The sequence below is a fragment of the Macaca mulatta genome, chromosome 5, assembly GCF_049350105.2.
Source record: "Macaca mulatta isolate MMU2019108-1 chromosome 5, T2T-MMU8v2.0, whole genome shotgun sequence".
NCBI lineage: Eukaryota > Metazoa > Chordata > Mammalia > Primates > Cercopithecidae > Macaca > Macaca mulatta.
Window position 1 is genome coordinate 112,088,305 of NC_133410.1, and position 13,074 is coordinate 112,101,378.

The 13,074-nt window shown below is 41.9% G+C and overlaps 1 protein-coding gene and 1 pseudogene across 5 annotated transcripts in view; both read right to left on the reverse strand.

Moving 5' to 3' along the window:
• The window catches only part of MANBA (mannosidase beta), a 135,188-nt gene that overhangs the window by 95,469 nt on the left and 26,645 nt on the right, over nucleotides 1-13,074 (reverse strand). The window contains exons 1-5 of one of the 4 annotated variants that reach the window (XM_078002036.1): nucleotides 6,235-6,637; nucleotides 5,558-5,652; nucleotides 2,969-3,371; nucleotides 2,697-2,802; nucleotides 1,712-1,882 (exon numbers count right to left, since the gene is read on the reverse strand). In XM_078002036.1, the coding sequence (XP_077858162.1) occupies nucleotides 1,712-1,882; nucleotides 2,697-2,711 (186 nt within the window). In that variant the 5' untranslated portion in view covers nucleotides 2,712-2,802; nucleotides 2,969-3,371; nucleotides 5,558-5,652; nucleotides 6,235-6,637. Of the gene's footprint in view, nucleotides 1-1,711; nucleotides 1,883-2,696; nucleotides 2,803-2,968; nucleotides 3,372-5,557; nucleotides 5,653-6,234; nucleotides 7,539-13,074 lie in introns of those variants that run through there. The other 3 variants (XM_078002035.1, XM_001101549.5, XM_028848647.2) reach the window with 3 other exon arrangements.
• Nucleotides 7,720-10,945, reverse strand: LOC712602 (keratin, type II cytoskeletal 8 pseudogene; annotated as a pseudogene). Its single transcript, XR_013417242.1, has one exon. The product of XR_013417242.1 is annotated as a keratin, type II cytoskeletal 8 pseudogene (transcript).

Here is a 13,074-nt window from a genome sequence, read left to right on the forward strand (position 1 = left end):
GCCAACATGGCGAAACTCCATCTCTACTAAAAATAAAAAAATTAGCCAAGTGTGGTGGTGCATGCCTGGAATCCCAGCTACTCGGGAGACCAAGGCAAGAGAATTGTTTTAACACGGGAGGCGGAGGTTGCAGTGAGCCGAGGTCTCGCCAGTACATTCCAGCTTGGGCAACAGAGCAAGACTCCATCTCAAATAAATAAATAAATAATAAATAAATAAATTCAATCCTTCAAAAAATTAAAAATAGAGTTACCGTATGATCTAACCACACCATTTCTGGGAATATATCCAAAAGAATCGAAAGAAGGGTCATGTAGAGATATTTGTACACCCATGTTCATAGCAGCATTATTCACGACAGCCAAAAGGTGGAAGCAACCTACATGTCCATCAGCGGATGAATGGATAAACAAAACGTGGTCTATGCATAGAATGGTATGTTATTCAGCCTTAAAAAGTAAAGAAATTCTGACACATGCTACAACATGGATGCATCATGAGGAAATTACGCTAAGTGAAATAAATCAGTCACAAAAAGACAAATACTGTATGATTCCACTTACATAAGATTTCTAGAGGAATCAAACACACAGAAAAGAAGGTGGCTCACACCTGTAATCCCGGCACTTTGGGAGGCCAAAGTGGATAGATTGCTTGAGCCTTAGAGTTAAAGACCAGCCTGGTCAACATGGCAAAATCTTGTCTCTACAAAAAAAATACAAAAATCATCTGGGCACGGTGGCGTTCGCCTGTAGTCCCAGCTACTCAAGAGACCTAGGTGGAAGGATCGCTTGAGCCCGGGAGGTGGAGGCTGCAGTGAGTTGTGATCGCACCACTGTACTCCAGCCTGGGCAACAGAGTGCGACCCAGTCTCAAAAAAAAAAAAGAAAGAAAGAAAAGAGTAGAAGGGTGGTTGCCAGGGGCTGGGGAGAAGGAAATGGAGAGCTACTGTTTAAACTATAATGGGTATAATATAATATAATGGGTAATGGGTATAGAGTTTCAGTTTTGCAAGATGAGAAAGTTCTATGGTTACTTAACAATGTAAATATACTTAACACTACTAAACTGTACACTTAAAAATTATTAAAATGATAAATTTTATGTATAGTTTATACAACTAAATTTTTTAAATATGAAATAAAATGAAATAAACATTAAAAAACCAAGTGTCACACAGAATACTAATTTAATCATGTAGTAAAATAGATCCAAGTCCTCTAGAATGGAATCAGACTCAAAGAAAAATAATTACTTTTGTGGACTTTGTTATCTTTATGTTAGATTTTATGAGAACTCGACAGTAAGATGCAAGAACATATCATCAAATATACTAATATTTGCAGAAGCCTTCCTAGAAACAAGAATCACTAATACATTTTCACAATCTGGTGAAAAGTTTGATAAACTTAATTGTTAAAAAAATAATTTGTAAAGTTCCATTTTCAACCACATATTTTTCTTTTCCTTTCTTTTTCTGTTACCTAAGTTCTGAACACGCTTCAGGAAGAAAACTTAGAAAAAGATAAAGATTCTCCACAATATTTCAAATAATCTTTTGATTCTTATCTCAAATTTTCAAACCCCACTAAGGGATCAGGAAAGAGATTCCTAACTTCTGAAATGCCATGGGAGTCTCCAAATAAGCATTTCATAAGCCAGCACATCCTGTCCTCAAAAATAAAACCCGACCTGTTTGAGAGACCATTACCTTCCGGACAAAGTTGACATGGCATTCACCCTTCTGCACAAGTGGAGGGCAGTCCGGGGGCACCGGGTAGCGTGTGTGAGCTTTGCTCTGCTGTGCTGCATACAACACTGCTGACTGGAAACGCAGCTCAATGGAGTTCACGTCCCTGACCACATTGGTAATATCAAAGCTCTAAGTTGAAGGGAACAAACAGACAAACCCATGATGTGGAAGTAGTCTTGTGTGTAAAATTTTAGATAAAGGCATTTTGTATGAAAGATGCGTAATATAATGCCAATCTAGGTTTAGCCTCCTTGCAAGGGAAACACTTCTCTGAAATACTGTATCACTTAGTTGTCCACTTTTAGTTAAAACTAAGCATATTTTCCTACCCAGTCCAAGTTTCTAGGCTTCTCCTTCTATTTTTCCTGGCAGAATGATGGTTCTAGGGAAATGGATAGAGCAAAAAATAACTTTAGCTCTGGAATGCCTGCTCTGTCTACTTATATGTGGCCTTGAACTGCCAAGTGTTTCCTAGACGCTTCATGACAACCTGCCTCTCTGGTATGAACAGCATGCATTTCTAAGTCATGAGTTATTTTTGTTTTGATAAAGTCTACCTTTGAAAGGAAAGGAAGATCAGGATATAATCTCTTAATGTAACTATTCCAGAAAGGAAATGACATTTTATTTTAAAATCATTTGTCCAATGAAACTGTATCACCAAAGAAGGGACTGGCATATTTTGAACACTTCCTATGTGCCAAGAACTTGCCAACATTTTATATAATTAGCTTACTAAATCCCCACACTAACCCCATGGGGTTTGTAAGGTTTCCATTATTTCACAAATCTGGCAACTGAGAAATGAAGTAACTCATCCAGTGCTTTAATGAGCTTGTATTTGTCACATGGCCAATTATGCATTTACTTTTCTCTACTCACAAAAGCAATTAACATAAACACACATAAATGGTTTTTTAACCTGATGTCATTATAAACTTACATATCTATTGAACATATTGTCTGTTTCCCCAATAGTGACTTCATTGAACAGGATTTTTGAAATTGTATCCACTCCCTCAAGAATCAAATTTACTTTTTGCCACTTGCTAAAAAAAAGAAAAGATTTTTAAAACAAGATGTGTAAAACATTAACTTAGATAAGTCTCTTTTTTATTATTTAAGGCCTAAAGAAATAAATATTCCACAAAAAAAAAATTCTTAAAGGTAATTTCCAGTGACATTTTCAGAAGTACTGCTTTAAAACATACTTACATTCTTTGAGTGATGCAGCTTATCTTTCTCCATAATGTATCAATAAATCACCATAAAACCAAGAGCACAACTTATAAATTCCAAATATATTGACTTTTTCCAGTTAATACTTCAGAAAGTTATTATGAGAACCAAGTTAGGCTGGGAGCAGTGGCTCATGCCTGTAATCCCAGAACTCTGGGAGGCCTAGGCAGGCGGATCACCTGAGGTCAGGAGTTCGAGACCAGCCTGGCCAACATGGCGAAACCCTGTCTCTACTAAAATTGCAAAAAACTAGCCAGGTGTTATGGCAGCTGCCTGTAATCCGAGCTACTAGGGAGGCTGAGGCAGGAGAATCACTTGAACCCAGGAGGCGGAGGTTGCAGTGAGCGGATATCCTGCTACTGCACTCGCGAGATTCCGTCTCAAAAAAAAGAAAAAGAGAACCAAGTTAAATAATAGACATAAAACGTTCTCACAAACTACATTTACTGACACTGTCTAAGAGAACACATTAGAAAACCATCATCTGTAAATGAATATTATGCACCCAGCACTCCGCTAAGCCTTACAGGAAACTGTAATAGTGCCTGAATTTAAGGAGTCTGCAATCTGGTTGGCATTTGGTGGCTGGCTGGCAATATTGTTGAACAACTACAAGTGCTATCAGAGTTTATCTCATAAGAAAAGATTTCGAGATAGAAACAAGAACTTAATGAACAGAATAATAAATAAAATGTGTTATATTCATACAATAAAATACTATTCAACAATAAAAAGGAATGAAGTACTGATACATGCTACAACATGGATGAACTTTGAAAACATTATTATGCTAAGTGAAAGAGGCAGTCACAAAGGCCCACATATTGTATGATTCCATTTATATGAGGTAACCAGAACAAGCAAATCCAGAGGGACAGAAAGTAAAGTAGTGGTTCCTAGGGCTGGGGTAAGAATTCAAGGGCAATGGCAAACGACTGCTAATGGGTGTAACTTTTTGCGGGGGATGAGGAAAATATTCTAAAATTGATTGTGGTGATGGTTTTGTAACTGTAAATATACTAAAAACCATTGAATTATATACTTTAAATTACTGAATTGTACAGTATGTTAATTATATATCAATAAAGTATTTTTTTTAACTAGGTAGAAATGCCTGGGTAGAGGCATTTCTATTCCCCTTACCCCTGCAAAGAGCGAAACCAAAACAAGGAAGTGTTGACAGCATGAATTACTAGGTAATTGACTCATATGTGTAATTTGGGCTGGAGAGCTAAGGAGGAAAAAGCTGGACAAATCCAAGGGGCGGAGAGGTGTGGGCAGTGTTACAGGGACAGACATCATTCAGCTGTATTTTCAGAGACAAGTGAGAAGTTTATACTTGATTTGCCAAGTAAAACAGACACTTGCTATTCTTGAGCGAATACCTATCTTGGCAAAATCAATATTCTGGGATGATTAATCTAATGTTTCTAAATAGAAAAGATTGGAGAATAAAAGAATGAAGCAAGAAATTTGATTAGGCAGCTTTGGCCTCTTTCCTGGCACTCATCTTCTAGGCAAAGATGGAAAGATGGAAATGAGATGGAAGGGGCAAAACCAAGAGAAATGTTAGACAAAAATTTGCAAGACCCAGAACAGACTGAACACAGGAAGATGAAGAAAAGATGTAATAAGCCCAAAGCACCTTAGACATAGATTGGAAAATGGTGTTACATTAAGAGAAACAATGAAGCTGTTAGAATATAAAGTTTTAAGGGGGAAAGTTAATAGGATATGTTGAGTTCAAGGTGAAATAGAACCATTATGAAAGATACTCTAAAGATTATCTGTAAATAAAAGCCTGGAGCACAGCAGAAACTCCATGATATTGATAACAGTATTCTGGCCTTCTTCCCCCTTTAAAAGACTAGTAAATAATTACTAAAAAAAAAATCACATAAAAGGGACGGAAGGATTTTTTTAATTTAGCAGTAGTAGTGGTAACTTTGGGTAACATTCTGCCTCATATGGAAATATTTGCTTATAACAACAGAACATTACTGAAAACAATACCTGTGCTTCACCTCCTGGCCTCACCACGTAGTATAGGTCAAGGTCATAGTCTCAATGGCTGGTTAGTACTACATAGAGCAAATGATACATCTACTGGACATAGAGCAAATTATAATCCTACTAGACAATATAATATCTACTCTAATGATTACTAATCATTACTAATTACATTAGTAATTACATTATGATTGCTAATCATAATGTAATCATCAAGAGTATATATTATAATATTATAATAAATATATACTCTGATGATTACAAGGGAGTGGGAAAGAGGAAATCTACATAAGATCTGAGTAGGTTTAGATGGCTCCATTATAACAACTGGAAAAATGATTCCATAAGACACCATTTGGTGACTGTTGATTAGTAGCACCATCTTCATATACAAAACAAAACATAAATAATATATTCACTTTTATAGTACAAGGCTTTCATCTTACTTAACTCTCAGATATGTAACCTAAACAAACAAAACACAAGATTTTTGCCTAGATAGAAAAAGAAGAAAAGTTCAAATAATAATAAAAATACACCCACAAACATACATACCTAATTTCAAAGGGGATTTTAAATTCCTTGCTGTAGGTCCAGTTATCCAAAGAGATCCATCTGTAGTTAAGGTCATTAAATCTGTAGTAAGAATCCTGTTGATACAAGGTAAAAATTATGGTAGATGGTTAAATATGCACAAATAAATCAATAAAACAAACATAAAATAAATTATTAACAACAGCTACTTATCACCTAAAAATTAATGAACTTTTAGGCTAGTAGTACAAACAGGTAAGATCGTTAATACTGAAAAATGTGAAAGGAAAATTCCAACAAATTACCTGAAATGAATTAATTCTCTGAGATATAAATAATACAGCTTCATTATTAAAGAAAATGGGTGGACATTAAGATTGGCTTCCCCTTGGAGACAGGGTTTCACCATGTTGACCAAGCTGGTCTCAAACTCCTGACCTCAAGTAATCAACCCACCTCAGCCTCCCAAAGTCCTAGGATTACAGGCGTGAGCCATCGCGTCCAGCCTACAGTTTACCTTGTGTACTAATCTGTTTCACTCTCTAAATGAGCAAAGTGGGAGATCACTGTCATGACCGAAGTTACATGGCCAAGACAAACTATGGTCTGGGAGTCCCAGGTTCTCCTGTGTGGGCACTTTCCTAGCAGATGCTAAATGATGGGAAAGTCTGGGTCTCATGTTTCTGTGTGGTCCTCACCTCACTTGACTTCTGTTCTTTCTGTTTGCTCTGGGCTTCCGTGCTCTCATTGATACAGCTCTCAGTTTTCCATTGGTCCATATCCCATTCTGCCTTGGACACCTTTGCTTCTTGCTGCTCACTGATGAAACAGGAGGTCTGTCCTGGAGATGAGCTTGGTACAGGCCAACTGCATGTGGATCTCAGAGCAGTCCCTCTTCAAGGTCCAGATAACATGAGAAATGAGTCTTCTCACATCATTGTTGGGGATGAGGGGCCGTAGTTGCTGGTTTAGCTAAATTTCAAACTGATCACCTGGGGATAAGAGCAGTGGGTAACTGAAGCTTTTGGGCTCGGGGGACAGGCCAGTGCCCATGTTGTTGTATTCCCATTGTGTTTCACAGTCTTCTCTAAGTTGAACACAGTGCCAACAAAATGTGCCTCAGGTGGATGGTTGTAGGTTGTGTTTTCAGAGACGGTGCCTTCTGGCATAGTAGTGTTCTCCATAAAAATGCTTTGTTCAAAGGCATTTCTTGCAGTGGCATTTTTAAAACATTCTGATGGAGCAAATACTTCCAGAAAAAGATTTTCCTGAAGACTCGGGTCTCCTAAAGATGAAAAAGCCCCTTGTGAAGGGGCATTTATGAGGCTCTTCGCTGCAGAGAATGGAGGCGTCTTTGTGAGAAAAGTCTATTGAGAGAACTTTTCTGGAATGTACAATTGGTTTTAACTCAACTTTGCATTTTCTAAAACCAAAATGGGTAAGTCTTTCGATCTGTTTCTGACCTCAGGCAGGGCTTTTGCAGGGGTGGAGGCAGAAGGCACGCCCATGGAGAAGGGTTTCAGCAAAGAGGAGACTGCTGCCTTATGCTCTTGGGTGAATGAAGGCTTGATATAGACGGCGTTTCCTGCTAACTTCTCATGCACCTGTTCTATGTGAGGCCATTCCAGCTCCCTTGGAGCTGGACTCCGGAGCCTTTTTTCTTTGGCAGCGCTCTCCACAAATGCCCAGGCACCCTGTTCCCTCCTGTTGCTCTGCTTTCCCACCTGTTTGAAGTGACTTTTCTGGATGCTCCTTGGGCCCATGAGGATTCTCTTCACTCTCTGCAGGCTTTTGCCTACACTTTGAATCTTAGCCAGGCTGTTTTCCTGTGGTTGGACAATTTCTAATTTCATGAGTTGTTGGACGCAGGCTGAAGAGAGGGACTCTTTGTATGGTTTTTCAGAATACCCATCTTTTACATTTGAAAAAAACAGGTAACCATAAGGTTAGCTGTTGGCAGAGCTAGCTGAGGTTTTATTTTGGACAAAAAAAAAAAAAAAAAGCAGTTGAATTGTTTTGTAGCCGAAGGCATGGGCATGGGGGGTGCCCAGGTAGTAAACTCCCCTGTGGGTAGACTGAGGGCTAGGGCTGGGCCTCAAGTGGGTCTCCGGTTCCCTGTGCTACTCTTCCGCTCTCCAGGAGAGCCGCAGGAGGGTCAGGCTGGGAGGGGCTTCCGCAGCTGTTCACTTGGGCAGGATGTCAGAGGACTAGGACACCAGCTTCCCATCATGGGTCTTGATCTTCACAAACACAGCCCTGGTGGTGCTGGTGCAGCTGAAGGAGGTGGAGCCCACGCCAGAGCCAAAGCAGGGGCTTGGAAGGCCTCCATAGGCCGAGTTCAGACCACCTGCATAACTGCTGGTGGTCTTCGTATAGATACTCATGTTCTGCATCCCAGACTCCAGCCAGCTCTCCTCGCCCTCCAGCAGCTTCCTGTGGGTGGCTATCTCGATGTCCAGAGCCAGCTTGACGTTCATCAGCTCCTGGTACTCAAGCAGCTGCCACGCCATGTCCTGCTTGGCCCGCTGCAGGGAGACCTCCAGCTCGGACAGTTTGGCATTGGCATCCTTAAGGGCCAGCTCCCCATGCTGCTCGGCATCTGCAATGCGGGCCTCCAGGGAAGCCCTGTGGCCTTTGAGGCCCTCAGTCTCAGCCTGGAGTCGGCTGATGTTCCGGTTCATCTCGGAAATCTCAGTCTCTGTACACCACAGGTCATCCTTGTGCTTCCCAGCCAGCGTCTGCAGCTCCTCATACTTGATCTGGTACATGCTCTCAGCTTGGCCTGGCTGCAGTTGGCGATCTCCTCGTATGGCGCCTTGACCTCAGAAATGATGCTGTTCATGCCCAAGGAGAGACTGTTGTCCATGGACAGCACCACAGATGTGTCCGAGATCTGGGACTGCAGCTCCCAGATCTCCTCTTCATATAGCTGCTTGAGGAAATTGATCTCATCAGGCAGCCCTTCCAGGCGAGACTCCAGCTCTACCTTGTTCATGTAACCTTCATCCACATCCTTTTGATGAGGACAATTTCATTCTCCACCTCTGCACGCTTATGGTTCTCATCCTCATACTTGTTCTTGAAGTCCTCCACCAGCCCCTGCGTGTTGCCAAGCTCCGCCTCCAGCTTCAGCTTCTCCTGGCCCAGAGTCTTCAGCTGCCGCCTAAGGTTGTTGATGTAGCTCTCGAACATGTTGTCCATGTTTCTCTGAGCTGTCTTCTGCTGCTGCTGGAGGCTCCACTTAGTCTCCAGCATCTTGTTCAGCTACTCCAGGAACCATACCTTGTCTACGAAGGAGGCAAACTTGTTGTTGAGGGTCTTGATCTGCTGCTTCTCCTGGGTGTGCACGGCCTGGATGTTGGGGTCCATCTCCAGGTTAAGAGGGCTCAGCAGGCTCTGGTTGACCGTGATGGCGGTGATACCTCCCATGCCACTGGCCCCACCATAGCCTCCACCCAGGCCACCCCGGAAGCTGCTGCTGCCCACTTGGGAGAAGCTCGAGGAGCTTATGTGGTCACCGGGCCCACTTGTGTAGGAGTGGCTGCTGAAGGCCCAGGGCCCAGAGGTGGACACCTTGTAGGACTTCTGGGTCACCCTGACAGACATGGTGGAGGCAGAAGTGGGGGCAGGAAGGTCGAACCAGATGGAGATCCCAGAAGGAGCGGAGAAGCTGCTTCTTGGTCTTGTCAGTTAACTTTACCACATATCATCTCATGACCGGAGGAATTTACAAGAGGGTATATCCACGTTTCTTGTGATTTATCCACGTTTCTCGTGACCTTCCCTGTGCTGCATGCAGGGTTATAAGTAGGGTTTGCTTAGTGTAGCAAGTCTGGTGACCTTGCTGTGGCACTTAGATAAGGGTTCAGGAATGCAGTTGCAGAGTATTCAGGGTAAGGGTCAGCTGCACTATGGCAGGGAGGCGGTTCCTGGGGCAGCTTGTCCCTAACAGTAACAACATTGAGTCTACATCTTACAGATTTTTCTATAAGAAATAAGGCAAGACGTAATTTAGTGCGTCATTGATGTCCAGCTGCTCACTCCCAAAGCCTGACAAGTTGATGCCATTGCTGTCTGAGGCCATCTCCGGCTCAATAGTCAGCTCAGTGCTCATGTGCTTTTTCCGGGCTTATAATACCTTCATGAATGCTCCTTCTGGATTCCCTACAGATGCTTCTTCAACTGTCATGTAAGATACAATAAGTCTTCTGAGTTTCTCTTATAGAGTTTAGCTTGTTAATTTCCTTATCCTTTGTTCTCAAACTCAACTTTCTTGTTCTTCCTTGCCCCTAGTTACCGTAAACAGCCTACCCTCTTCCCATCAGCTCTAGTCAATAACTCACATCTGTTCCCTTGGTTACCTGTACCCCATGTTCCCCTGAAACTGCACGTCTCACACGCTCCACCTCTGTCCTCCTCCCCTTCTGTATTCAAAACAATATGTACAAATAGCCAATCGGGTCAGCTCAAATTGTGCGATCCAACCCCAGTCCATGGGGGAGTGGCACAGAGATAGGAACTGCGTTAAGGATAAAAACCCCTGGTCTCCTTTGTACTCTGTGCTCTTGCGATCTTGAGTGACGCAAGTGGCACTCTTCTGCAGAAGTAAATTGCTTTGCTGAAATAATTAAAAAAAAAAAAAAAGATTGGCTTCCCCTTTTAAAACGAAACACAAAACCACCAAGGTATCAGCAGAGAATGAATGAAAGACTGAATCTATGGTGTGTAGCCAGCAGTCTCTCATTGCCCTGTGGTTCTCACTCTGCTTTTTGCTGCCACTATCCCAGCCGGCCTCCAGGGGGAATACTTCTCCACTGCCCAAAAGTCAGCTCAACTCCCTTCTACTCACTGGATTCATTTAGCATTTCCAGTTATTTTTCACTTCGCTAAGTGAGCACGAAAAGGATCTCTACAGAGAATACACAGGCAGCACAGATACTACAAAACTTATTAACATCAGGTTTCTTATATTATCCTACCTCACAGCAAACTGCCACCCACAGGCCACATGCAGCTCACTACATGTTTCTGTGTGGCTAGCAAGCTAAGTAAGAATGGACATGTGCCCATAAATAAAGTTTTACTAGAGCACAGCCATGCCTTTTCCTTTACATTTTACATATGGCTGCTTTCATGCTATAGTGGCAGAGTTGAGTAGACATGATGGAGACCATCTGGCCCTGGAAGTCTAAAATATTTAGTATTTAGCTCTTTACTGAACACATTTGTTAACCCCTGCCCAAGATGACTGGCCTCCTAGATGTTCATAGATGTTGCTCCATCTCAGTGTCTAGACCCAAGTCTGCCTCTTCATAAATCCTTAAGTCTTTCTTCTCCTATCCCTTTCCACTCTTCTTCCACTTTTTTTTTTTTTTTTTTTTTTTTCTGAGATGGAGTTTTGCTCTTGTTGCCCAGGCTGGAGTGTAATGGCGCAATCCCAGCTCACTGCAACTTCTGCCTCCCAGGTTCAAGCGATTCTCCTGCCTCAGCCTCCCTAGTAGCTTGGATTACAGGCATGCATCACTACACCTGGCTAATTTTTTGTGTGTTTTTAGTAGACATGGGTTTTCACCATGTTGGTCAGGCTGGTCTCGAACTCCTGACCTCAGGTGATCTGCCCACCTCAGCCTCCCTAAGTGCTGGGATTACAGACGTGAGCCACCGTATCTGGACTCTTTCCACTCTTTATCTCCCAGAGGAAGACTCAAGACAGGAGGCAGAACAGAAAGTGGCAAACAAATCTTTTCAGTTCATCTATCCATGAACAATATACAGAAGGAAATCGTGCAGGCATGGAGGGGCTTCCCCTCCTTTGTCAGAAACAGATTCAAGTATTTCCTTAAGTACTAAAACTCTAAGTCGAGAAGGAAAAGCCAACACTAAGTTCCACACAGGTAAGAGCCGGATGACCACGTTAAGATGGCAATGGCCAGTTAGGCAGTTGCCCAGGGCAAAACTGTAAGAGGCACTACATCACTGGGTGTGTATCAAGATCAAGATAGGTATCTGCCAGAAACTGATCCTAACTGGAAGAAATATTTTGATAAGCTGCTAGAGGAGAGAGTGACTGACTGATGAGATTTAAAACAACAGGTAATCACCAAACTGGCTTTTAAGGTCTGGTTAATGGGAAGGTTTTGTTCTGTTAAATGCCGTGTGCCAAGCCCAGCCAACTTGCTTTCTTTTCCGCTCTTCTCCCACACAGGACTCGGCCTCTCCAATGAACAAACATGGAACACATATTTACAGATGCAGGTCTGAAGAGGCACCTAATTATTAGCATGACCATGTCACTCCCCCAAGCCCTATTTATAACTCTACACTGTGGACTTAGTCCAATACAGTTAAAAATATCATGAGAAGGAAGGTGTGAGAGCAATTCAGCCACAACACATCAACACACTAAGCCCAGGCTCTGGCTGATGATCTGTTTGGCAGGGCATAAGTCTCCTTCCCGTCTCCCAGCTCCCTGAAGGAATTTGCAAGTTGGTTCAAGAGGGCAATCTTCCCAGATATATTTTTTCAACACAAACATAATTTATAGGTTAAAATTTTATCTTACTTTAAAAAGGCCTATCTGAAAAAGCTACATAATGTATGATTTCAACTATATGACATTCTGAATGTTAAATAAATATTATAGGAGGCTGTTGTTGACTGAGCTCCTGTACTAGGCCTCAGCAGAGCAGATCAAACCAAAATAGTCACTCATGCTAAGTACCACTTAATCAAAATGAAACTTTAACGAAGCAGGTAGATCCGCAAACAGACCAGTTTTTCCTGAAAACTTGAGATTCCAGTTCACCTGAGTAAGGAAGTTCTCTCTGCATTTTTTTGAAACAGGTTTTGCTCTGCTCTGTCACCCAGGTCAGAGTGCAGTGGCACAACCATGGTTCACTACAGAGTCAACCTCCTGGGCTCAAGCAATCCTCCCAGCTCAGCCTCCTGAGAAGCTGGGGCTACAGGTGTATGCCACCATGCCCAGCTAATTTTTTATTTTTATTTTTTTGTAGAGATGGGGATCTTACTATGTTGCCAAGGCTGGTCTCAAAATCCTTAGCTCTAGCAATCCTCCTACCTTGGCCTCCCAAAATGCTGAGATTACAGACGTAAGTCACCACACTGGCCGGTTCTCTCTGCTTTTACCCTTTCTAGAAAAGTAACCTGAAGTAATCTCATGTTAATCAATCAGTTTTTTTCCTACTGTTCTGTTTCTTTGTTCCTTACAAAACCCACTATACTTCCATGAAAGTGCTCATTGTATTTTGTAGAATGGATGCTTTCCTGATTCATGAATGACAAATAAAAAACAATTTTATCTTCAACTACATTTGTTGTAATTTTGTCTTTTGACATGGAAAAGAAAAAACTATGGAGACAGTGAAAGGATCAGTGGTTACCATGGGTTAAGTAGAGGAAGGCATGAATAAACAGAGCACAGAGAATGTTTATGGCAGTGAAGTTATTCTTTACAATATTGCAACGGTGAATACAAGTCATTTGTATTACATTTGTCCAAACCCACAACATGTACAACC